Source organism: Cavia porcellus, unplaced genomic scaffold (genome assembly GCF_034190915.1).
Source record: "Cavia porcellus strain 051 isolate PalLab524CR breed Dunkin Hartley unplaced genomic scaffold, mCavPor4.1 scaffold_19, whole genome shotgun sequence".
NCBI lineage: Eukaryota > Metazoa > Chordata > Mammalia > Rodentia > Caviidae > Cavia > Cavia porcellus.
In genome coordinates, this window is record NW_026947502.1 from 28,013,459 (window position 1) to 28,039,916 (window position 26,458).

Here is a 26,458-nt window from a genome sequence, read left to right on the forward strand (position 1 = left end):
TCACCTTTGCATCCCATACTTCTGACTCTAGACTTGCTATGAGTTAGGAATTCAGCCTTTATCTATAGTTTGTTAGAAGGCTAGGCTTTGGGGTACATGGTAAAGTATGAATATTTCTCCGTTTTACTTCTCCAAGAAGCCTGGGGAAATTATCCATTAAAGCAAATGAAAATCAACTGCATTTCTCAGCTGAAGGTGATGATGGACAAGTGTGCCCTTCCTGAGCAGATCCAGGGCACAGCACTATGATTAGGAGCTGGAGACTTCTTTCTTCTTTATACCATTACAATAATTTAAATCTTTTGAGTATCAGTCATTCATACATCCTTAAATCACTTTCTTGGTTTTTCTTATTAGGTTTTTAAAATTTGATGCTTTGGTTACCACATTTAATATTTCTTTATGAAGTACACTGTGATGTTTCAATCCATATATATTGTATACTTGAGTTGCATAAATAATCACCTCATATAATGTCCATCACCTTTAGCTTGCATCATTTTTAATGATTAGTTCATCCCATACTCTGTGCATCTATCTGCTGTGTCATAAAACACCAAAGTTTATTCCTCCTCTCTAACTGTAACAGTGCCAACCTCTTTCCTTTTGCTTTAATTGTCTCCAGTTTTTGGCAATCATTCTTTCACTCTCAACTGCTAGGAAATCAGCTTTTTAGATTCCACATGTGAATGATTGTCTTTCTGTGCCTGACATTTCACTTCACATAATGTTCTCCAGGTTCATGCATGTATCATAAGTGACAAGATTTCATTCTTTTTGACACCTGAATAATCTGCCATTGTATAAATACTGTATTTGTTATCCATTTGTCTTTTGATGGACACAGGTTCATCCCTTAACCTGCCTATTGTGAATAATCCTGCAATAAACACGGTAGTGCAACTGTGTCTTTGGCATGTTGATTTTATTTCCTTTATCCCCAGTAGTGGGACAGCTGGATGACATGGCAGTGACAGTTTTTGTTTTTTGAGTTTTCCACTGTGGCTGTACTAATTTACATCCCTGCCAGTAATTTACAAAGACTTCCGTTATTTCTACATTCTTGCCAGAATTTTTTTGTCTTTTTTATAAAAGCTATTCAAATTCTGGTGAGGTAAAATCTCACTGTGATTTTCACTTGCATTTATTTCCATGATGCTTATTGATGTTGAACCTTTTTTCATATTTCTGTTAGCCATTTGCCCCTTTCATTTAAATGCATATTTCAGTTGGAGCCTGGACTAGAATTCATCAAACCATTCAGCCGCCCACTGCTCATGAAATCCAGGAGCAGGTGCATTTGAAAAGCTCTTCTTCCACAGCTCCTTCTTCTTTTTCAGTAATGCTAGTGATTTTACAGTTAACACCCACACTCCATGACATCTCCTTCAATAAGTGGAGAGAGAAAAAAGCCAGGAATAAGGCAAGGAGACGAATATTGACAGAATACCTCTTCTGAGTTCCAGGACCTGTGCTTCCTGTATTTGTCATCTCCTTTGTGCTTTGTAACTGCCCTGAAATGGGGACATTATTAGAATCCCTCCCTTTGGACAAACAGACAGGGAGAAGTGGCTTGCCCAAGACCATACAAGTTAGATAGGAGCCCTTTGTGCACCTTCTGAAAAATCAGTTTGATTTTGTTTTCTCCATTGTGTAAATTGATCACTGATCTAGTTCTCACTTTTGGGCAGGTTTCTAGAAAACCTTGAGCTAATTTATTGTCCAATTCTAGTGCAGGCACTGTTATCCTACCTTCCTTCAATTTATATCCATTCTTATTCCTTGTAATTACCTCATTACCTTAATAATACCTGTCACAACTTGAGTATCCTTTGCCCAAAATGTAGGCAACAGAAGTTTTTCAGATTTTGAATTTTGTAATATTTCCACATTCATCATGAGATACCATAGGAAGGGTCTCAAGTCTAAACCGAGCATTCATTTATGCCTCTTATATGCCTTCTACAGAGGCTGAAGATGATTTTATACAATAGTTTTACTGTGTCTGTGTTTTGACTACAACTCATCCTTTGAAGTCAGGTTTAGCATTTTCCACTTGTGGCATGATATTGGTGCTCATAAAGTTTCAGGTTTTGGAGTATTGTGAGTTTGGATTAGTGATGCTCCCTCTATATATGGTGAAGGCAGGAGGGGGAGCCATTTAAAGCACTGAGGGCAGAGCATGATATGAGATGAGCCCTCAATGAATGTTAGATGTTAGTAAGTCACATAGCCTAGAAAGCTGCCTTACATCACTTCTGGAAAAGATGGGTGTATAAGAAAAATTAAGATGAATGAAGATAGGTGACATTTATTTCCTAAGCACAGATTTATTGATCTCCTACTGTAACCAAGTCCTGGCCAGACAGGAGGGCTTCTGAATTGAAGCCCCAAGGCCTCACTCTTCAGGGAGTACACAGGCCAGTGAACACAGGTCTGGCCCAAGCCAATGCCAAACAGACCTCAACCAGCTGGTTGAATTTTTCCCATGGAGCCTGTAGCAAAGCATATTCTCCATTCCCTCCAATTCCTGTCTGCCTTTATTTTCTGCATAGAGAAAGGATCCCTGGCTAGAACCTCACATCCAGACCTGTGGTTTGGCCACAGTCCTTTAAAGACAGTTTCACATAAAGGCCACAGCACGGACACATCTCCTCCCTTGCAGCCATGGTGCTATCCTTACCCTGCCAGGGCTGTGGAAGTCATGGTTGAACAAACACAAAATTCAGGTACCCAAATTGTGACCAATGTAGGGAGCTCACTGAGGGAAAGAAATTTCATTAGATTCCGGGCCTTGCTTTGAAAATGCTGTGTGGAGATGCCTCGCCATGGGCTTGTAGGGTTGCTACATATGTCATCCTGTGTCTATGGGATGATTTTCTAATGTCTTAGATCAAAATGGCTTACAAGGACATGCACTTCCACTGCTTACAGCCAGGAAGAGTGAAGGAAATGCAAGGGTTTGATTCTTGTGCCAGTAAAACCATGGGAAAACTGATTATGGCTGTGACTCACCAGGCCATCTTAATGAAATGAAGCCAGGCAGATAGCTATTTTTGTGATAGGAAGTGAAGCAGTTGACTTTATTGATGTTTGCTTCAGGAATATATTTACACAGTAAAGACAATAATGAAATTCAACAATTATGGGAACTTTATATTCATTGCCTTTGGAAGTCTTCCCAATATAGCTGGTAGATAGACAGGTACCTGGTTTTGCAGATAAGGAGATGGGCTTAGAGAGATAGCACCACTTATTTAGGGTAATATAGCTGGTAAATGTTGGAAAAGGCATTGTATCTCAGGTCAGTCTGATGTCAGAGCCTGATTCCTTCTCCCAGCTTCCACTGCATCCTTTGTAAATTATTGCCTCCCAGCCTCTAAATAGCCAGAACCAAATTCCACACCACCTGTACCCTGCCTGAATTTTCAGCAGTCTTTCATTGTCTTAATAATAAATTAAAATCATCATTTTATTGGAAGCAGTAAATAAACTTCCTGACTTCGCTTCTCAAAGCCCCCCTGCTGGCATGATGGGAATATTTGTAACTATGATCACTTCCTGCAGAAATCACAAGGCTGTATGACTTCTTAATATCCTGAGCTGCACATAGTGCAAGATGACTGTGTTAAGACCCGTGGGTGTTTTTCTTGTCTGGCCCATTTGTTCGAAAAACTGGTGATAGACAAGGTTATGGTGTAATTTCACTGCCCTGGAAAGAAGACATCCCACATATATTGAGCAAATGCCAGGTAAAAAGAGGCCCTACCTGATCAGAGTGTGATCCTGGGAAGTCTTCGCCTCTTGCTTTAGTAAGACAAGCATAATATCTCCATCTGACCATGATTGTTGTGAGCTTAAAGTAGTACATGTAAAACTCAGTGCCCAATTTGCAGTAGATACTCAATAAATTTGTAGTAGGTACTCAATAAATTTTATGCTCCCCCCTGAATACTCTCCTACTGTGGTAGGAGGTGGTAGACCTATACTTATTTGAAGATGTTTTGTGAATAGATGCTCCAGACCCCTTTATCTTCCTACCTTGTCTCATGTAGTAATTGATGATAGCATCAATGATGCCACTCAAGAACTGGCTCTACACTTAACTCCATGCCAGTCAAACTCCCTACCTCAACAGGAACTTTGTCGGAAACAGACTAGCGGGTCTGACAGATTACTAATTATCTGACCTTGTACTAACCACATCTGGAAGCTTATTCCTTATAACATAGAAGTAATAAACTCTAATTTATAGAGTTGTTGAAACATTTAAAATGAATAATGAAACAAAAACATTGAAAACATTTTTGGATCTGTTGCCCCCAATGTAAAATTTGGGAAATTTCCTGTAAGTACATTATCTCTGCCTTTTCCTGAAAAAATCAGAAGGTCAGCTATTGTAGGACTTCATTTTCATCCTTGACAATATATTTTCTGAAGCAGAGCAGCTGCTGTGCCCTGGAGATGGGTCCCTTCAGTCTCTCCAGCATGTCTAATACCCCCTGTCTAGCCCGTTACTTATTTATGTTGTTTCTCTGTTCTTTGCCTGCACAGAGGAGATGACCAGGGAGGTCGGCTCTGCACATCTTGATAGGCTGGTAAAATATGAATAAACATATTTGGATATATTTTGCTTTTACCTTTGCTTTATAAAGATAAACCTTGTAGATTAAGGCCTCTGCTCCTCCACCCTATAAGAGCTTCACTGTCAAATACCCTCTGGCCCAAACTGAGTGATGGTTTGAACTTCTAAAATGAAAAATACTTCAGGAGACTGGAGATTTATCTCCTATATAAGCAGGGCCCCAGACCCTCATTTCTTCTTTCTAATGATTATGCCAATAGCACATTAAATTGGGAAATGAGTTATTGCTTTGGAATGTTCCAATTTAAATGGTGCTTTTTCTCTTTCAAGGATTCCACAGATATTAATGAATTCCTGGCTCTATACCTCAGGATCACACTTCTACACCACCTCCTCCATCCTGTGGGGAATTTTCCTCTCTGAGTTCTGAAAGCGACTCTTGAATTATTGCTCATATAAAGTTTGAGGCCACAGATGTTTCATTTTTCTTTTCCTTTCAAAAGGCAATTTACTCAGCAGGATTCATTGGGGCCCTAGGGAATGGGGTTCTTTAATGAGTTTTTGGGGGCTTCCATTGGGCGCTGGCCAAACATTATGATAACACAATCTTTTTGGTTTGAGGATAAAGAGAATCTCTGTATTCCAGGTAGCCATTCTAGAAGCAGTCACCCCACAGATAGGGAGGTATATGAATGGAAGGCACACACAGGCTTGGCATTGGATGTGAATTTGAATCTCTGTTATTTCAATAAATTGAGTTTCCTGGAGCAGTTGACTTAACTGCTCTGGGCTTCATTATTTTCAGTTATAAAACAGAAAAAGTGATAAGACCTATAACATAGTATTGGTTTTAAAAATATTAATAAGAAATGAAAGCAAAATAATCACTGTGTTTAACGAATTGTAATGTTCATTTTAAGCTTTTTTTTAAAAAAAAATTCCAATTATGTAGTTTTGGCTACCGCAGAGCAGACCAAAGCCAATCTCCCTTTAACTGAGGAATTAAACAACAGGCAGGAAACAGAGCCATCTATTAGATGCTCTCTCCCAGATCTGTCTTGTCATTTTATGATTAAATTTTCTAGTCAAATAGTATCTTTCTAGATATTTTTCTGATACATTGAGCTGGATGACATTTAGTTGAACTTGTATACTTTTAGACTAAAGCCAGACAGTTGACCTCTGTGGTCCCATTTCATCTTTCAATCCTCAAATGCCAGGGATCACTATAATCCCCATTTTATAGGTAAACAAACTGAGGCATAAAGATGTCACAAAACCTGTTCAAAATCATGAAAATTACCGTAAGAAATGACTCTTAGAGAATACGTCTGTCTTCAGAGTCTGTACTGGTTCAGCCCAGCTCTGGCTAGTAGCCATATCTATCTTTAGCCTTATCTCAGAATTTTATAAAGTCCCAAGAAATTATTTATTTTCTTCTGATTAGGCCAAACAGACCAAAAAAAAACAGCCCCAAAACTATATCATGGTCACTTTAGTTATCTTTTACCTCCAGGTATGTGTAAGACTCTGATGAATCCAAGTTAGAATAAATTCATTTGCATTGAATGAATGCAATCTTAGAGCCATTAAAAAGACTCAAAACAATACTAATAAGATTTAAATCCTAATGTATGTTTATTCCTCCCTGCTCTTTGGTCTCTGGCCTCTTGTTCTGTGCCAGGCGCCGCATTCAGCATTCCCACACAGTGATCTCATTTCCCCTGTATATCAGTGCTTCTGGGCAGCTGGTATGATCCCAATTCCCAGGGGAGACAGCTGAGGTCACAGAAATATAATTAGGGAACCAGAAAGTTAGAGAGTTGGAGTGTGAGTATGGAAGTTTCTGGTTTAAAAGCCAAGAATCTGGTCACCTCCTTGTTTTTCTGCCTTTATCAAAACAGAACAAACTGATGGAAAGACTCCACCTGAGATCACTTTGAAATATATACGCTGACTGGTGAACACTTAGGCTTTGAAGGAAAACTCAGCTTCTAGGTATTACCTAGCAAAGTACTGTTTCAGTCAGACTGATGGCCTCTGTGATCCCTCTGTGGAGAACAAACCAGGGCCCCATGAGAACTATCTTATCTCTTCCAAAGGTAACATCCTTCAGATATCCTCATCATATCCAATGAGGCCCACTTCTTAAAGGTTCCACCATCTCCTAATATCACTGGGGACAAAGCTTCCAACACATGAACTCAGACCATATCCAGACCATAGTGGTAGCCCAGAGAAGTGCCATCACCAAAGACAAAAATATCTATGGTAAAACATAGGAGAAAGTACATTTATTCCCAGTTTCTAGCACGAGACTCATCAAGTGATAGCCTAGGTCAGGATCTTGCAGAAGAGGAGAGAGGTAGACTGTAAAGCAGATGGGCAAGCTCCATCATGCAGAAAGAATAGGAGTTTCACCTTGATCTTGACCCCTGAGGGAAGAAGGAAAGGAAGAGATGTCAGTGTTTCTGAACCCTGGGTGGCAGAAAGGGGAAGACAAATACTCTTTAAGGCACAGGATCCCTAATAAAGTCTGGCTAACTGCCTGCCAGGCTCTGAAAAATAGGACACATAGGACATTGTTCTGTGGGGAAAATCAGAAAAGAAGACAGGGGTGGGGCTGTGTTGAAGATCTCCAAGACCATCCTTGGGGTCAGTAGTTACTTCACCAGGGCTTATAAGATCCAGTGTACAATTATATGCATGGATGTGATTTATTACCATAAGAGGATTCCCAGAAAAATCATTCAAAAGAAGGAAAAACTGTGGCAAAGTCCAGAGTAAGCTAAGCACAAATTTCTAAGAGTCCTCCCGCAGTGTGACACATAGAACATTCAGTTTTCTCAATTTTAATAACATGGGTGATGCACTGTCTGCAAGGGAAGCTTGTTAGAGACTCAGTGCTGAGGCTGTTTACTGAGGATTGGTTCACAGTTACCCTCTGATCAGCAATACCCAAGTTCCAGCCTCCTGAAAAGAAGGAGAATTTACATATTTGTGTCCAATTTAGTCACTGGGAACTACTGTTTGAGGAATGGTGGAAACATTTCTAAGTTCCAGGCCCCCCGCTAGGCCAGCCTTAAAAGTAGACCCTGCCAAGGCGAGAAAGTCATAGGACCAGCATATGGGCTCTTTTCTGTTAACCCTCCAAATCATCTCTCTAAGTACAGTATCTGTTATCTGCGTGCCTGTGTGGAGAAGGAAGCATGAAAAAGTAGAAGATTCAGAAGAATTTTTTCCTGTTCATGGACAAAGGTAGAAAATTGAGTAGAAGGACTGAAAATCTGCCCGCCCCCAACACTGCTGACTTAGGCAGAGGACGTATGTGCTGCTGTACGGGCTGGATAGCAGCATTAACAGGCATTATTTTTCACACTAGTAGGAATTGTAAGAAGGCTTCGATTTGTTTATCTGGTTTGGGAACCCCCTCACTGGTATGCCTACCAGCACTATTTGTTGAAATTTGGAAATGATTTCTAAATTTTCAAACAAGTTTCACTGACCTGAGTTTTCATTGTCTTTTTTTTATTTTTTCTTAACAGTAACTATTCTGCCAAGAAAGGGGATCGGGGAATGAAAGCAGCTTAATGGAACAAGTCATTTGGGCAAGAAAATTTGTGTCTCCATGGAGATGAGAGTACAGACTGAGCCTAGACCAGCAGACTGACTGAGACGCAGTGAGATGATTGTGTATCTCCAATCATGCCAACTGTGTCAAGAGTGCTGTAGGCGGAAGAGACAACCTGGCTCTTCTCTAGGGCTTATGGGGACTGGCTGGAGCTAAAGGGTATCAGTCCTTTATATGCATGCCAAGCCCAGGCCAAGAACTGAGTGAGAGGTCACTGGTGTACAGTTCCCACTCTTGGGAAGCTCACAATCTGCTGATACAAGCTGGTAGGTCAAGAAACCCCAGTCTTATAGAGTAGTGTACCAGCATGCTCAGGACTTGTAGCCGTGGAAGCCCCACCTAGACCTTACTCATGAAGGAAAGTTGGGGTACCTTTGAAAGGGAAGGCAGAGAAGGCACACCAATAGTAGAAAGTTTAGAACTTCCAAGAACAAGGACTCTGTGTGTGTATGTGTGTGTGTGTGTGTGTGTGTGTGTGTGTGTGTGTGTTCTTGGGGCAGCAGCATTAATGTCGTGAAATACTATAACTTGAATACTGAAGGATTTTCATTCCACTGGGAGTCCTGGAACCAGTCCCCAAAGATAGGTAAAAACAACTATATATGATAACAAAAGGATGTGAATTCCTTGACCTTTCCTTTTAAAATGCCAGGCAAAGAAGATTGGACTTTAGCTTGAGCTAATGACGTGATTCCAGTAACTTGGGTAGCTGTAACATATACTGATTTCTGGATGTTGGGGCAGAGTTAGCAGGAGCTGTTGATGTAGTGCTCAGGGCTTTGCACCTGATCCATCTCCTTATATGGTTCCAATGTTCAGTGAAACCACAAATCCACCGTGCTAGAGGGTGAGAAGTCAGGGAACGTTTTCAGTTTTACCTCCAATGTTGAGAAAAGTAAGAAGATCCTTCAGTGGTCAGGGCAAATGGACTGGGCAGGGGAGACAGGAAGGGCCAATGAAGAGATACATACCCAAAATGCTTTTTCTGGCTTGTCAATACTTTTAAAGATAGGACCCTCAGGGACTTGGGAATCTCAAAGACTGGGAATGGGTCCTGCCCTTGAGAGGGTGTCAGTTAGCTGAGAGGACAGACAGAAGGTGATACTGTAACACCTAATGACCCTGGTGCCCAGGCAGCAACAGAACCAAATTCACCCCTGCTGATGCACAGTGATAACCAGAATAACAATAGCAAGAATCACTAGCTGATAATGTTAGAATTGATGTGGCACTCTTCTTCTGCATTATTTGTGTTGGTTTTATCTCCTTACAGTCTGATGAAGATTAGTGTAGTGATTCAGAGTCATTTTACAGATGGTAAAGTTGAGGCTTTCAGGTGGCCCACACTTGGTTGTGAGGATTTTCCGTGTGATCACAGGAAGCTGGAGCCAACACAAGTATGTAAAGTGAGATGAAACAGAAGGGCTCAGGATTCACGCTATAGTATATAGAGAAAGGAACAAGAAGCAAGTGTGTAAAATGATTTAAGAATAATGGGGGATTATTATAGATGTCCTCTTAGATTTCCAATATTGCTTTTAAAATAATGCTCCATGATTGATTGATTGATTGATATTATTGGGATTTGAATCCAAGAGTTCAGGCGTGGTAGCTAAGTGTCTACCACTGAGCTAAGCTCCCAGCTGCAATATATTTTTAATGCCAATAAACTAGTGTATTAGAGATTCGTAGGCATTCTAATCTATGGTTAGTGTCTTAGTCATTTCATTCTGTGACAAAACGCACAACACCCACAACTCAAAGGAGGCGAGATTTATTTTGGCTCATGTTTTCAGTTTATGATTGGCTGGCTGCCAGATAGAAATGGCATAGTAGAAAGGCCTGGGAAGAGGACAGCTGCTCATCCGATGGCAGCCAGAAAGCAGAGAGAGAAGAGAGGAGCTAGGTGCAAGAATATGCCCTTTCAGGTCTTGCCCAAAGTAAGCTACCTTTAACATGGCCCTACCTCCTAACAGCTAATTCAGTTACTGAATGCATCAGTGGGTTTATCCCCCTTGACCCATTCGCCTTCCACACACATGAGGTTTTGGGAGGACATTTTAAATCATAGCAGTTGGGTTAAACACACTTGAGTTCAAATAACATCTGCAAAGTAATGGCCCTGGTGCCTGCCCGACCCAGCGCTGTGAGGACCCTGAGTGATGTCATATGTGTTGTATACTATGTGTGCCAAGGTCATTTTCATGAGTGGCTGAGCATGCAAGATGGGGCATGTACTACCATGATGTGCCTGTCCACTGTTAGTGTAAGGAAGCTACCAGTATCACTACCATTTAAAAGAGAATTAAGCTGAGGGTTCCCAGAGGCAGGCAACCTGCTCAGGTTCACATGGACAGTGGCTGACCTGGGGCTTCTGTTCATAATCCTAAAGCTCTGCTTTGTTCACTACTGTTCTAGGGAAAGGGATGAGGAAACCAGGGTGTCGTAAGTTACAGAGGCTGTGATCTCTTACCCCTTCCACTCAAGCCCTATCGTCAGGATCGTTGGGGCCAAGTCAAGAGCAAGGCACTGAGCACCTGGTTCTGTCTCTGGAGACTCCAGATGCCATGTACGGAAGATGAATGTGTTCTGAGTTGTTCTGTTACTTTGAGGTTTCTAGGATCTGTATTCTTCATAAGGAGGTTTATTTATTTGGTGTCGTGGTGCTGAGAGGTGGCATACCTGAATGTTAATGATATTCATGTTTCCTAGTGTATTGAGGGTCCTGAATAAGTGGCTTCCCTGGCTAGACAGTGGGAGGGGTGTTATATTTCTCTGCTCTCTTCCTGACTCCTGGGATTTCCACATATGCAATGATGGGTCTCCCATGAATAAATTTAGAGTATGTCCTGCATATAGCATCAGTTGCATTGCAACGCTGAAAGAGATTTCAACTGTGGGATAGAGAAGTGCTATCCACAGGCCAGCACACAGCAGGGGCTGGGATTAGGGCTTTCAGCATCAGCTGCTGTGGACATACTATTAAGACCTGCTCCTTTGATAGTCACGAAGCTGAGGTCCTGCTGGCCTCAGCTTCTATAGCGGTCAAGTAGGATTATATGGGTTACTATGAAGTTTAGAGGAAAGACTACGTAAACATTCTGTTCCATAGCACCCAGCCTGTTATTCAACAGCCATTAAGTGGTTTCTCTTATCTGTTCCACCCATGAGTCAGAACAGCACTCGGCAATTTATAGACGTCATCTCATGGAATCTTCACATCAACCCTGTAAGGTGCGATTTTTTTTGTCCCCATTTGACAGATGAGTAAACAGATTAAGAGGGATGAAGTGTCTTGCCCAAGATCACACACTTCATTAGAAGCAAAAACAAGGGAGGAGCCCGAATGGAGTGTGGCCCATAGCGACATCAGAGAACTGCCCACAGATGTCTGCAAGGGCAGGTCCAGCTCTCCCAGTGCACAGAAGCTTCCTATCTTTTAGGGGCGCTGCAGGAAGGAAGAAAAGGACCCCACTCCAGGGGTCTGTTCTGTAGCCGGACTAGACTTCAGCTGACCTTATGCACTGATTTTATTCAGCTGGGCTGTTTCTGCTCTTCCTTTGTTTCTTTGCCTCCTCTCCCCTCTCTCTTCTTCCTTCTTTTCCTTACCAGGCTGTGGAGCAGGTAAGAGGGGTTCTGGAAGCTCACAGCTTTGTGCCAAAAACAATGAAAGGGGTAGGGTGTGAGGAATGTATGGTCATACTGCCAGGGCAGGAGCTGGAACCAGGACTGGAGGGACACAGACATGATTTCTGCATCTGTGGCACACAGTGCTGCATGGTGGAGGGAGGCACAAAATGTAATGAGAGCTCAAGTAGGCAAGGGAAGGCTTCCCAGAGGAGGTAATATGTGGCGTGTTGTATTTTGAAGTGTGAGTAGGAGTTCACCAAAGAAGCAAGAGCTGAAAAGTTATTTGGATCTTCTAAAGTATATGCTTAATGTGTGTGTTATATGGATGAGTTCGCTTTCTCCATGTCATCTGCTTTGCTTTTCAGTATATATTTCAGAAGATCCAAATACTTCTAAAGACTACTGTGTTCTCGTCATGTGTACCTTTTGTAATGGCAGCTCCAGGAAACTAACACAATGCTGAGAAAGGAGGCAGGTGACATGGAGGAAGGGAAGAGCTCACAGCTCAGCTGTGTAGCAGGTACGGTAAGCACTGTGGGACAGCATTGTGCTAGTTTCCTGGAGCTGCCATTGCAAATTACCATAAACCACGTGGTTTAAGGTAACGTAAATTTATTCACTTACAGTTCTGCAGGCCAGAAGTATAGGTGAAGGTGTTGGCAGTGGCCACATCCCCTCTGGAGTCTCCAGAGAAATGTCTTTCCACCTTTGCTAGCTTCTGGTGGCTCCGGGTACTCGTTGGCCTGCAGATGCGTCACTCGGATCTCTTCTCTTGCCCCTGCACGTTCGCCTCCCTGCATCCATCTCCCAGGCGGGCACTTTCTCAAATTCCTTAACTAAATCTCAGCTACACAGACACCTTTAAAATAGCCTAGACAAAGTCACATTTATAGTTTTTAGAGATTAGGATGTGGATTTATGTATGGAGGCCACCACTCAACCCACTATAGGGCTTCATGTGCATTATCTGATTTAATCCTATAAACTCTGAGAGATAAAAGTGAGAACTTATTCCAAAGCAGTAAAGGCAGACAGAGCATCTCTTGTCCTCTTTAGCAGTATCTGCTTAGCATGTGGGATTATCTCTAGCACACTGTATGCAGGTGCACAGTTAATGAAATCAATAAATACACTATATAAGTAAAGTACCATAAACTAAGTGCCCAGTGCACACTTCTTGGAGCTCCAGAATGTATTACTTAAAATCTGTGTGTCTGAGAAAATGACAAAGATGCTTTAGTCTTGGTCTCCTTATTGAGATGATGAGGCTACAGTAGTACTTATCTTGTAAGGCTGATGTGGGATTTGTAAGAGCAGATCTGCGCACAGCCTTGAGAACTGTGCCTGGCCAGCAGTCAGTGCATAGTAAGTGGAGTGCCAAGTGCTGTCACAGTACACTGCCTACTGGGAGGTGGTCACTTAGAGAAAGCCACGGGCAGACAGGGAGGGGTTAAATATTGCCTGGGGGCTTTGGAGGAATATAGGGCAGGGGGAGATTGATACTTTGAACTGCAGACAGGGAGGGGTTAAATATTGCCTGGGGGCTTTGGAGGAATATAGGGCAGGGGGAGATTGATACTTTGAACTGGCTGTATAAAGAACAGGGACTTAGCAGTGTGGGAGGCAGGAATGCCATTCCAGGACTGGGAACAGCAGCTGTGAGAGAGGTTACGTGGGGTAGGGTGTGATCTACAGTATCAAGATTTGGTGATCTAGGAGTGAAGTCCTTATTCATCAGGAAAGCAACATGGCCAAGTTGGCTTGTTAGAAAATCCAGCATGGTCTGGGAGCCAGGAGACTTGGGAGCAGGGAGAGGTGGCATGTCCAGGGGCAAGGTGGCAGAGGCGGTCTTGGATGGGGACTCAGGCTGCAAGTAGTGGGAGAGATAGAGAAGCGAGTCGGAGGCACAGATTCTGGGAGCAAAGAGAGTGTGGTGGCTGCAGGAGGCCATCCACAAGGGCGGGTGGCAGCGCAGCCTCCTAGTGGCTGGTAGGAAGAGGCTGAGGCTGGATGTGCACACGATGAGTTTAGGGGACCCTCGAGCCATCTCAGCTCATTGTCTGGACTTTCACCAACTGTAGACCGAAGTGAAACACTTTATGCTGTATGATTGCGATCTGAGTATTCAGTAAGCTCCTCCAAAGTCTTAGCATCTATTATTACTTTTATCACTACCTTGACTACTGTGATTATCATTCCACAGATGTGTGGATCATGGGAGGGGTTACGATGATTCCAGTCTCAGCACAGATGTGCCAGATGTGCCGAGTCTAAATTCAGTTCTAAATGCTTTCTCTGATCTCTCTCTGACTCAAGCGTTTAAAGACAACTCTTGGGTCTGTCTGAGCAGATACTAGCCCAAACCCTCACTCTTCCTCCCAAGGTGAATGGGTTTTTGTTTTCAGTTTTTGTATGTATAGGTTTGAGGGGAAGGAGGTTGAAAAGATGCAATAGAAAATAATAGAAGGTGAAGTATGTACATTTCATGCCCCATCCCACCTGAAAGCAGTGTGAACCAGGTTTCACATCTCTGCTAGTGTATTTATGGGGAGAGGGCACATGTGCGTAGATCTGTGTGTGTGTGTGTGTGTGTGTGTGTGTGTGCGCACCTATGTGTGTTACCTTGAATGCAATTCAGTATTGCAATTCAGGATCTGTTGCTGGTCCTCACCCTGCATGAGCCATCCTAAGCTTGGTGAAGACAGAAAGTGAGACTTGCTGGCTGCCCAGGCAGCTCCTAGCCAAAGGAGGATCCCAAGGGATGTGACGGTGGTGACTGAGGAGCTAAACAGAGCCTCAGCTCCTGACCAGAGAGGAGTCAGGTGCTCAGGACTGGGCAGGAAGGCAGCAGAGACACTCTTCATGATGCTCTAGGAAGGATACACAGGGATTTCCAGGCCGAGCCAAAGCATGGACAGGAAAATGTTAGCTGGGGAGGGGCGGTACACAAGCCGGAGAGCAGCTGAGGGGGCCAGGCTTGGTGGGATGGTCGTACTGAAAGCACCAGGGAGGGTGCTGGCACAAGGGTGCTGTCAGCCTCTGCAGCTTCATGAGTCTTGCTGTGTCCCCATCCTCGGCTGTGTGTCTTTTTGTCCCGTTGTCACAGCCAGGTGCTCCTTCCAGGCCCTCTGGGACCCAGTGCTCCTCTCCTTTTCAAGGTTTCCACTACCACCCAGGGCCATCTTGTATCTGGCTCTCTTTCCTTTCTTGTGATCCCTATTTGAGCTCTTCCCTTTGCAGTCTCTGTTCTAGATCCTGCTCCAGTTCCCATTCTGTCACTATTTGGCTATTTGTGCATTCAGGTCCTGTCTATGCCCACCATAAACTCCTTGGGGCTATGACTATCACAGAATATGGCTCAGAGAAGACCTCCTGATGAATCCATACTGAGTGAGTGAGGAGGGAGGATAAGTGAGCAGGAAGACGGGGAACAGAGAGGGATTTTCATGTAGTGGGGTCATGACTACTGAAACATTCACATCTAGCACCAGAAAACTAACAGCAGTTTATTGCTAATCTCAGGTTGTTAAATTCAAGTGGTGAAGCTAAGGCCTTTACAGTGTCTCCAAGGGGCGAGTTTATATAAATTGAGTCAATAAATATTGATGTGGAGTCAGCCTTTCATGTTCCAAGGAGCTTTGGAGGAAGTAGGAGTTTCTTGCTCTGACCCTCTGTGTCCAGGAGCTTTGCTGCCTCATCAAGCATGTAAGGGTCTGAATTCCACAAATCTGCCAGAAAAGAGAGGCAGGTTCTGGGTAATCAGGTCTGCAGGGTGCCTCCTGAGATGGCCTGCAGGCCCCTCTTGGGCCAAATAAGAAATCACCAACTCCTTACCTGCTCCAAAAACCAAGCCAGATGTATTCCTTAAGAATCCAGTCCTAGCTCACCTACCCACTTTCCTCCTGTGAGTCAGTCCCTTCCTCCTATTTCACAGCACAGTGCCCACCTCCAGGCTTCCTCAAGTCACCACCTCTTTCCATGGCATCACACAAGTCTGGCATTAGCCTCTGGAGCTGGTCCTACTGCATCAGCCTTGCCACTGGCCCCCTGATTCCTTTATCCCTATCCCAACCACCCTTGAGTTAAAGTTCAAGTTTTAACCCGTCCTCTTCCTGTCCTCCTCAGCCCCCAGAGCCTTTCCCTCCCCCTGTGTTGCTGTCAGATCTGCCCATGTTCCCCGCAGCTTCTGTTCTAAGGCAGCTGCACTTTCTTCTCCTGGTGGCTTCTGCCTCCCATATTCTGATATGTGTCCAGGAAGTCACTTCCGGTGTCACATCCCCAGGAGGCCTTTCCTGGTCCTCTACCCCCAGGGTGGTTAAGCCTAGGATTCCCTCTGCAGATTTCCTCAATTATGATGTCACCCCTTGTGCTACAATGCCCGTGTCCCTCACTCGACCTCCACCTCACCCGTAGACTGAGCTTCAAGTTGGGTTCTCCTTGATTCACTGCAGTGCACTCTCTGGTCTCCTTGGCTCTTAGCGAATGGTTGGTGTGAGTTGCAGAAATTACCAAAATTCAGGAAAGGAAACAAACTTTTCCTTCATCAAAGCAACCTCCATTCACGCTAATTCCAGGGGTGTAGTCCAGCCTGGCATAAGTTAGTCTTGCTTGGGCAGAATCCCATACATGGGTTGTGGTTGCAGCCCCATGTCATGCAGAATCCATCCACTTAGCATTAAGTCTTCCATGGTGACTGTCATAGGCGTCACCCTGTCTAGCATCTACTAGTAGTCATTCCACACTCTCTTTAGTAGAGAACGACCTCAGGGCTTCCAGACACCTTTGAGCAGGATTCCACACCTAGAGATTCTGATGCTGTTGATCAGGGTGAAGCTAAAGTATCAGGATCATTTAAAATGCTGTCCAGGTGATCCTACAATGTGTAGCCAGCTTGAGAGTCACTCATCCTTGGGGAGTGGCTCTCTTCTCCTGTTACACATTATAATCACCAAGATAATTTATAATAATGCTGAACTACCAGTCCCACCCACCCCTGGCCTATTAAATTAGAATTTGGAGGGGTGACAGCAACCTAGATCCGTGCATCTAGGGTCCCTTAGATATGTCTAATGTAAACAGAAATTAAAAGCATTGCACTTATAGAGAGCACCCACCATCTTTCCCTCCCTTTGTCTCTTTCCACCTTTTCATTTCCCAGCGGCATTTGCTGAAGGCTTCCTCTCTGCCCACACTGTCAAGCTCTGGTGACACTTTGGTGACTCAGTCCCTGCTTCTCCTAGAGGAGGTTGTTAATTTGGGAACTGTTTGGAATGTAAAGCCCACCTTTGTGAGGGAAGCTGCTGAGCCCTCTTCACTAGCCTGCTGCTGGCTGGGGAGCAATGCTGATGATGCACGTACTTGTCCCCACATTTATACATCTTGCCTTGCTTCTGAGTTTTCCAAGAGGTGTGGAGCTCTGCTCAGTAAATAGGATTGCGAATGGCTGGGAGGATGAGAGATTTTCTGGGAGTTCCCCTACATTTTGCATCAGGCTAACTTGTGACAGACAGCACAGTGGGGCCGCAGCTCTCTGCTCCTTCCTTAGCATGCATGAAGTCTGCAGCAGCTTTGCTGCCCTGAGTGTACCTGTGATTGCATCTGTGTCCTGGCATTGAGGGCAACCCTTTTGGCTGGATCCAGTAATACTCTGTGAGGTAAAGGGATGCTTGTGGCATTTTAATGTTCCTTTGCCACAGTCACTTAGGAACAAATCTTCCTACCCTGGGTTAGAACTGTAAGTACCAGGTTGCTGCCTGGGCTCTGGGGATTTATTTTTAAAACAAGTTAAAATTCACATAATTCAAAGTTAGTCACTTTAAAGTGAACAATTCAGTGGCACTTAGCACATTCACAGTGCTGTGCAATCATTACCTGAATCTAGTTCCAAAAATGTTTCACCCCTGTAAAAAGAACCTGGTACCCCATGAATTGACATTCCATATTCTACACTACCCTCAGCCCTGGAAATTTAGATTTAGCTATTCAGGATATTTAACACAAATGAAATTACATGGTATGTGTCCTTTTGTATGTAGCTTCTTTTGGGTTAGCATAGTTTTGTGGTCTATCAACATTGGTAGTATATACTTCATTCCCTTTTCTGACTGAATCATGTTCCATTCTATAGGTACAGAGCCATACCTCAAAGTTTCTGGGGGACTTCAAATTTGTGAATACTTTATATAAAATGGCATAGTATTTGTGTATGACTTATGTATATCTTCCCATGTACTTTAAATCATCTATATTCTTTATAACCCATAATATAAATGTTATAAAATAAGTGCTATTCTGCTATTGGGGAGTAATGAGGGAAAAGTTTGCTCGTGTGCAGTGTAGAAGCAATTTATATGTTTTTCCAACTTACATGTTTTTAACTATTTTTGAATCACGATAGATTGAATCCATGGAGGTGTTTGATTGAGTCAGTGAATGTATAACCCATAGATTATGGAGGACTGGCTATACAACAATTTGGCTGTCCATCACTCGATAGGACTTTGGGATCTTCCTACAGTTTGACTACTGGAAATGTTGGCAGTTTTTAGATTATTTATATCTATATTCCAACATCTGCTGCTCTAAGGTGCCAGGGGCCTCAGTAGGTAAGCAGTGCCACTATCTTACTTCCCTACACTACTCCAGTTCAATCCCTGGGGTTTCTAGAAGGGTGAAGTGTCCTGAGCGCCTCTCTTGGTCCAGATTCAGTGTCCATGGACTTAGCCATCTGGGCTCCACATCTTGGCAGCCTGGGTGACTCTGGTCTGATTATCATCTCACCCTGCACTATCATCACCCCAATCCTTGGCGGGAGGCCACTGTGTGTACAACAGGTTTCAGCCAAAGACTGGAGGTAACAGCAGGTGGGAGGTGTGGGCTACGCATTGTGTCAACAATAGTTTAAAACTACCCACACATGGGGGGATTACTGTAGACTGTGTCTGCCCAGAGGGTACAGACTGGCTCCCTCCTTTTCCATCTTCCCCCTTTCCTTTTCACGTTCCTCCCATCCAGTATTTAAAGCTTCCAACAAGGAATTGCATCTGTCTGGAATATTAGAGTCCGGTCTTCTCCTATCCTTATAAACATGTCTTGGGTTGGGAAGGAGATGTGATCTGGCTCCTCAAGCTTTATTGTATTTTTCTTCTTAGTCCAAAGGAACCTTCTCTGTGTGAAAAGGATTTTGTCACATTTCGAGGTTGATTGACACAAAGGAGAATCAGCATTTAAAATAGCATAGCTAAAAATTCTGCTTATCCCAAATATGGGCGTCAGATGGTGGGATGGCACCAATAGAAACCTGAAGGTACTTCTGATATTAGATGTTTATTCCTTTCTGGTAAATACTGATGGAGCCTCCACCTTAGTATTTTATTTTAAACAACTACTTTCTCTCTCTCTCTCTCTCTCTCTCTCTCTCTCTCTCTCTCTCTCTCTTTACCGAGGATTGAACTCATGACCTCGTGTTTGCCAGGCAGGTGCTTGTGCTTATTTTTAAAGATAGATAATCAAGAGCTGAATTTTTCTCTAAGAAACTTGAGGTTATATGGCATGATTTTGTGCCTTCCCTTAGATTTCCAAATATCTCTCTGGTTGCTGTGTGTCAAGTAGACCAGAGTATGAAGAATCTGCCAGCCAAAGACTGTTTTCATACTGCAGCTGAGAGAGGATGATAGCTTGGGCCCTCTTGGGAGTGGCTGAAGTGGTGACAAGTGGCCAGATTCTGGATGTATTTAAAGGCAGAGATGATGGGTTCTCCAGACAGGCTGGCTGGATATACAGTGAGAGAAGGAGGGAGAGTCAAGAATGACTTCAAGCTTTTTGTCTAAAGACCTCCCAAAGGTGGAGCCTATGTTTCTCGTCATGCAAAAGAATGCAGGTGGAGCACAGCTGGAGTAGGAGGAGAACAGTGGCTTGAGGAATGTGGTCAAGTGTATCTTCAGTGTTCAATTGGAGGAGAAACCAGCAGCTGATGTCTGAGGTTGGAATTCAGTGCTGATGAGTGAGGTGGTGGTGATGGAAGGCGGGAAGAAGAGGAAGGGATAGTTTACTAATTACTCCTCTACTAGCACACATTGCTAACTAGAAAAACAAAACAAGGGGGAAGCCATATGTTGTCATGTCAGGAAAGAACTTCATAGATTATCCTGTAGGATGGGGACAATAAGACCCAAAGACTGTAGATGGTGGTGGCCACACTGAGAGTGATGAAGTCAGTACAGAGCCCATCCACTGGATCCCACACCCTCTCCTCTTTCTGTACTACCGTGACCATGCTGCCTATGAGCTGTAGGCTTTGAAGGCTGCACACATGCACTAAAGGTGGGTGTGCTGAGGCTGAGTGACTTCAACTTTTTACTTATTTATTTTTTATTTAATGGAAAAAAGGTAAAACAAAATTTCATAACAAAATAGTAGGAAAATAACAATTGTTAATATTTTACATGTTATCTTTAAAGTAGTTACTCAGGGTACAAGTTACTCAGGGTACATCCATGCTTATAGCAGCACAATTTGTAATAGCTAGGTCTTGGAAACAATCTAAATGCCCATCACCTGAAGAATGGATACAAACGTGTGGTATTTCTATACAATGGAGTACTATTCAACCATAAAGAATGATAAACTGGAGACTTTTGTAGATAAATGAATACAACTTGAGACCATACTCATAAGTGAGATAAATCATCATGCACTAGTATGAGAAGCTGAAAGAAACAACATATGTATATGTGTATAAAATAGTTAAGATAGGTATACTACTGATTTCTCTGAGTTCATTGAAGAGAAAGATTTGTGCTGGTATTGTTTGGGAAATTGAATGCAGATGTCTTGTGCTTTTAGGGATGACAATGAGCAATGCATGTACCATTGTTGCCATCTGATTGACGTGTTTTAAATTTTTTTTCTTTTTGAAATAAAATGGATTTGAAAAAAGATAAGAGAATAAAAATGTCTCCAATCGATATTAACACAAACATTTCTTTTTAATGAACTAAGAGACACTAAGTGCATGACTGACTTGCATTTTTCCTAGAAAATGTAAAGACTTGAAAAAAATCAGACCTCCTCCAAATTCAAAGACCCAATAAAACAAGGGGCATCTGAGATGAATGCGTACTTCTCAGATGAAGAAATACATATATTCAAATAAATATATGAAAAAATATTCAGCATCACTGACCATTTGAGAGATGCAACACTGAGATTCCATCTCACCCCAGAAAGAATGGCTAACATCAAGAAATCAGTCAAGTTCTGGAAGGTCTATAGGGAAAAAGAAATCATTTTCCACTGGTGCAGCCACTGTGGAAATCAGTGTGGAGATTACTCAAAAAAACTAGGATTACAGATCCCATTTTACCCAGCTGTTCTCGTAGATATCCTCCTAGAAGAATTAAAAATGTACCAAGTGATATATGTGCACTCATGCTTATAGCGCCATGATTTGTAATAGATAAATCGTGGGAACAACCCAAATGCCCATCAACAAGGAAGGGTTTAAAAAGATGTTATATTTTTATAGAATGGACTTTATAGAACTCAGCCACAAAGAAGGATCAGCTTGAGACTTTTTTAGGTAAATGAATGCAACTTGAGACCATATTCATCAGTGTAATAAATCAGACTCACAAGAATAAGCATTGTATTTTCTCCCTGATGTGAGAAACTGAGAGTAAATAAGATCCAACGTATACAATAGATATTGTGAAATGGGAAGAAATTGTTTAAAAGCAAAAAACAACTTGGATGACTTTCAGTTTTATCTTCCTCCAGGTCACCATCCTTGTCAGCCTGGCCCTTGCTTTCCTTGCCTGCATTGTGTTCCTGGTGGTTTACAAAGCCTTCACCTATGACCACAGCTGCCCAGAGGGATTTGTGTATAAGGTAAGGGGCTCTGACTGTAGCTCCGTATGAAAGGATCCTCATGTCTTTGTTTGTGCCCCAAGTTTGGGCATGACAACTTCTTCCCAGTCTGTTTTAAATTCTCTTAGATCATTGAAAAGACTATTCATGGTATTGTCTATTTCTTTCTTCCTTGTAGTAAGAAATACTTTTGGTTCAGGTCTTGCACTGAGTACTTTGAACATAATGATAAGCAGTATAATAATTATGGTATTCTTTTATTACTTGATTATCAAAATTTGATTCATTTTTTTCATAAAATAGAGAAATGAAAAAGCAAAATGCAACAGGTTTGGAAAAGAATTTTTCCTGAAAGACTCAGTGACCGTGGAGTTCCTCTCCCAGGGGTTGGGAGGTGGTCCAGCTGCCAACTGCTTATCAGTGGTGAAGTGACCTCAACTTCACTGGGCATTGGCTTTTCCATCTTTAGAAACCTCTGCTCGCAATGCTCTGAGCCTTGACTTAGTCTTCATGGATACACGGCTGGTTTCTAACCTTCACATTGGCCCTGAAGTGTAAATAGAAGGAACTATACTACTGAGCTTTCCTCCTTTAGTTTTGCAGCTGGAATCATGACCTGATGGTCTCTTTTTAAAGTTATTTTTATTGCTACATATTTGTGGTAGATAATGAATATATTCACCATGAGGAGTTCGTACTTGTAGCTATCAAATTTTAATCCTCTTATTTTTACTTTCCCTCCCAGAATTCCCAAAATTCCCAGCCTATAAAAGATTTACCTTCCTCTTTCCTACACTAATATTTATAATTATCATTTACTAAGTATTATGTGTCAGGCCCTTTGCTAGACATTTTTATAAGCATTATCTCAGGCCACACAACCATTCTGCAAAGTAAGTTTTATTGTCTCCCATTTTACATATGAGAAAATACATGTTAAAAACATTTAGTTAAGGTTTTCCAAGACATCACAGCTTTGAGAATTCCACAGTAGAAGATCAAATGGGTGATGTTTCAACTCGGGAGCATATGTCCTCTTTTGTTCTGTTACATGATTCCCTAAGACCTTGTTCTTAATGGGAAAGTTCTGAAAACAGCTATCACTAAATACAATTTAATAAAGTAATAAAATATTCACAAGTTAGAATTCTACAGCTGTGTGAAGGTAAGCAAAGAATGCCTTGAGACATAAACGTGGAAAATCCTCTAAGATGATCTGGTTAAACAGAGGAAAAGGTCTACCTTCATGTGAATAAAAGAGGAGGTGAAAATATTTGCTTCTTTTTTTATGAAAGAAATTTTTTGAGGGATAAATTTAAAAATCAGTAAAATTGATTACCCAGGAAGAAGAGAGGGAACAGCGGACAGAGATGGAAACAAGGCTTCTCAGGATATACCTTGTTATATGTCTGTTCTCAAAACATGTAAATAGTTGTCATATTTAAAAATAAATATATGCTTGAAACATAAACCATACACATTAAAAACAAAGTAAACTAAGAAGCTGGCTCTATATCACATTGAGGACATATGTTTACAAAGAAAATAAATAAATTTAAAATGACTGTAGAATGCAGGATTTTGACTTTACACTGTCATGGAAAATTCTGATGCTCCTCAAATTATAATGGAGTTATGACATGATAAATCCATTGTAAGCTGAAACATCAAAAGTTGAAAACATTTTGAATATATCTAGTCGACCAAACATCATAGCTTAGTTTAGTCATGGTGCAAATGGAAAATTCCAATTACATTTCTGATTTAAGTACAGATGGTCCTCTACTTACAATGGTAGGGTAGACTGATAAACCCATCACTGATTGAGAATGTCCTGTTAAAATGCACTTATGTGGACCCAACCTACTAAAACCATAGCTTAGCCCAGTCTATCTTAAATGTGCTCAGAACACTTACATTATTACCCTACATTTGAGTGAAATCATGTAATGCAAAACTTACTTTATAATAAAGTGTGGATCTGTTATGGAGTTTATTGACTAGTACATTGAAGGTACTTTATGTCATCATAAAGTAAAAAGTCAGCCAGTCAAACCCTGGATTGTCTGTACCTTAGAGACACAGATTTCTGTAGAGAAATACCTGAATTCCTTTAGTATGCTAATTCTGAGTAGGAATATTTGTGTTTTTCTGTAGGACACAAATTGTAGGAGAATGAAAATGCATGACCACATTAAAGTTGATAGGAACCAAGATACTTGATGTAAACAAGAGGTGGAAGTGTAGAGTCACAAAGAGCTGTGGCCCGTGGACAAAGCGCAGAGAAGCAAGTGGGGCCTAGATAGCACCAACCACGTCTGCTACCGGGAAGGTCAATGAGCAGATAAGGCTGACCTTGAATCAGTGCCAACGCCAAGTTCATTCCTTCTGGCTTCTGCTCAGTAGCTCTGGTGATGGAATAATGATGATGATGTTGGACTCTCTGCTGTATGCCAGGCCCAGTGGGGTGTTACCACATGCCAGTGTGGATGACAGCCTGATAAATGAGGGCTCCTTGGTAGGATAGTATGTCTCAAGAGGGGTTGGAAGTTGCCCACTAAACTACTCCTGATTCTGTCTGTTTCTTCCCCAGCACAAGCGCTGCATCCCAGCCTCCCTGGATGCTTACTACTCATCCCAGGACCCCAACTCCAGAAGCCGTTTCTACACAGTCATCAGCCACTACAGTGTGGCCAAGCAGAGCACTGCCCGGGCCATCGGGCCGTGGCTGTCGGCAGCCGCTGTCATCCATGAGCCTAAGCCGCCCAAGACCCAGGGCCATTAGAGGCCTACCCCAGCCAGAATGGGGGTGGTGTGATAGGGCAGGGGCCTTCCCCATCGGCTAAGCCAAGCTTGAGTTACAAGACAACACTGTACTCCTGGGATATGGGGGTGGGGGCGGGGCAGGGTAGGGTGGGGGTGGCACTCTCCGAAAATATCGTGCACTGGAGTTGTCTGAATCGATATTTCTTTTTGTCCTTTGGTATTGTTGATTCGTCCCTAAGTCAGGCTCATGTACAAAGGCATGTTTCGTGTTGATCGTCCCATGTAAGATATTTTCAAAGCCACTGCTTATTCTTTGTTAGGAAAATTTAAAAACAGAAAAGATATACAAGGAAGTAAGTAGAAAGCATGAAACAGGCTCCACCTGGAAGATGTTAGACAGCAGTAAAGAACACAGAGTCTGGGCTTCTTAAACAAGAATTTGTAACTTCACTGTGGGCTTTGGAACATGTGAGTGACAGGGACTGAGCTTCCAGTCTGCAGGATAGGAGCCCTGGAGGCTGGGAATGGCTGAGTTGTAGAAAAGAACTGATTTTGGCATTTCTGAACCCAGGACGCAAGTGGCCTGGAGCCAAATGTACTGATCACTGGTACATTTGGCAGGATGAGCACAAACTTCAGCTGGGCATTGATGCTAGGGCTTGGGCAGACCCACATGGCCTAGGCCAACCCCTCATGGCCTGGGCTCTGAATGCTCACCCAGTGGCAGTGTGTTTTGCCTCAGCAGACACTGAGATGTGGGCAGGTTTTGTTCAGTGCTTTGTTTTTCTAGATCTATGCCTGGATATCACCTTTGTTTATGAGACAGCAAGGGTAGAGAGGGAGAAAGGGAGGTAAGGAGGTGAGAAAAAAGAAGGTACAAGGCAGGGCTATGAGCCTTGGCCAAGTCAGAAGCACAGGCACATAATTTTTAAAAATTTTATCTGTGTTTCCCAAAATGCTAACAGCACTAGTGACAGTTGGATTACAAGCAGAAACTTCAAGCGGTATCCAGAAAGAGTCCTGAAGATTTGGGCTGCAATAATCCCAACTCATTTCTGGAAGAAATTGGAAGAGGTGACTTGTTCACTGCATTGTACTGACAGGGGATATTGGTCCAAATTTCTCAATCAAGTTCTACATGCTCCTGACAAGGAGGCAGCATCCGGCATTGACCAGGCCTCCTGCTCCATGGAAACATACAGGGCAGCCCAGGCCTTCTCACAGTTTCAGGGAGGCCCATTCTGTGCGGGTTTTGGCTCTAGGCCCAACAGGGCCAGAACTGATTAGGAGAATTGGTGATGTGAGATGTGTTACTGTTTCCCCATGAGTCTCCAATAGGCCATTTAAAAGGGATTTTTTGTGGCTTGCTATGCTGCTGAAATCATTGTACACAACAGCTGGGAAATAAGACTAGTATAGCTCAAACTATCCTGCCAAACGCTCTTATCTGATTTTTCCTTTATCCTCCTCCATGCTCCCATCACCTTGAGTAACCTGTAAATTCACTTGTCATCTGAAGCAGAATGACAAGTTGTCCCTAGCAAAACTGCTGAACGCTTTATAATTTCGTGGTGTATTTTTGTCAGTAGGTAGCAGAGTCTGAAGTATTTTTTGGTGTAATTCTTGAAATTTTCTGACAGAAAACAAATAAAGATAGATGTGTCTGAGAGTCTTGACCTTCCCTTGCAACTTTCTTTGTCTTCTGCTCAGTGAGATGACCAGGAAGATGCTGGGGGTAAGGGCCTTGAGGGTGGATGAGCCCTGGGGACAGAGTGACCTGTGAGGCAGAGTGACATGCAGGCCCTACATCTCCAGGCAGCTGGGGCCTGAGATGATGCTGGGATCCTAAGCACGGATGAAGAGTTGCACCTGGCCAATGGGCTTGCAGTCCACTGCCCTTCATTCTCTGAGCCTCTGCTGGTCAGCCAGAGGACCAGGCTGAGCTGGGTGTGGGGCATTCAGCACTAGATGTCAAAGAG

The 26,458-nt window shown here is 42.8% G+C and overlaps 1 protein-coding gene across 1 annotated transcript in view; it reads left to right on the forward strand.

Annotated features, from left to right (window-relative positions):
• The window catches only part of Nsg2 (neuronal vesicle trafficking associated 2), a 60,396-nt gene extending 34,250 nt beyond the window's left edge, over window positions 1–26,146 (forward strand). The window contains exons 4-5 of the mRNA XM_003473220.5: window positions 21,624–21,734; window positions 24,307–26,146. Of these exons, the coding sequence (XP_003473268.1) occupies window positions 21,624–21,734; window positions 24,307–24,498 (303 nt within the window). The 3' untranslated portion in view covers window positions 24,499–26,146. The remainder of the gene's footprint in view (window positions 1–21,623; window positions 21,735–24,306) is intronic.
• The last annotated feature ends 312 nt before the right edge of the window (window positions 26,147–26,458 follow it).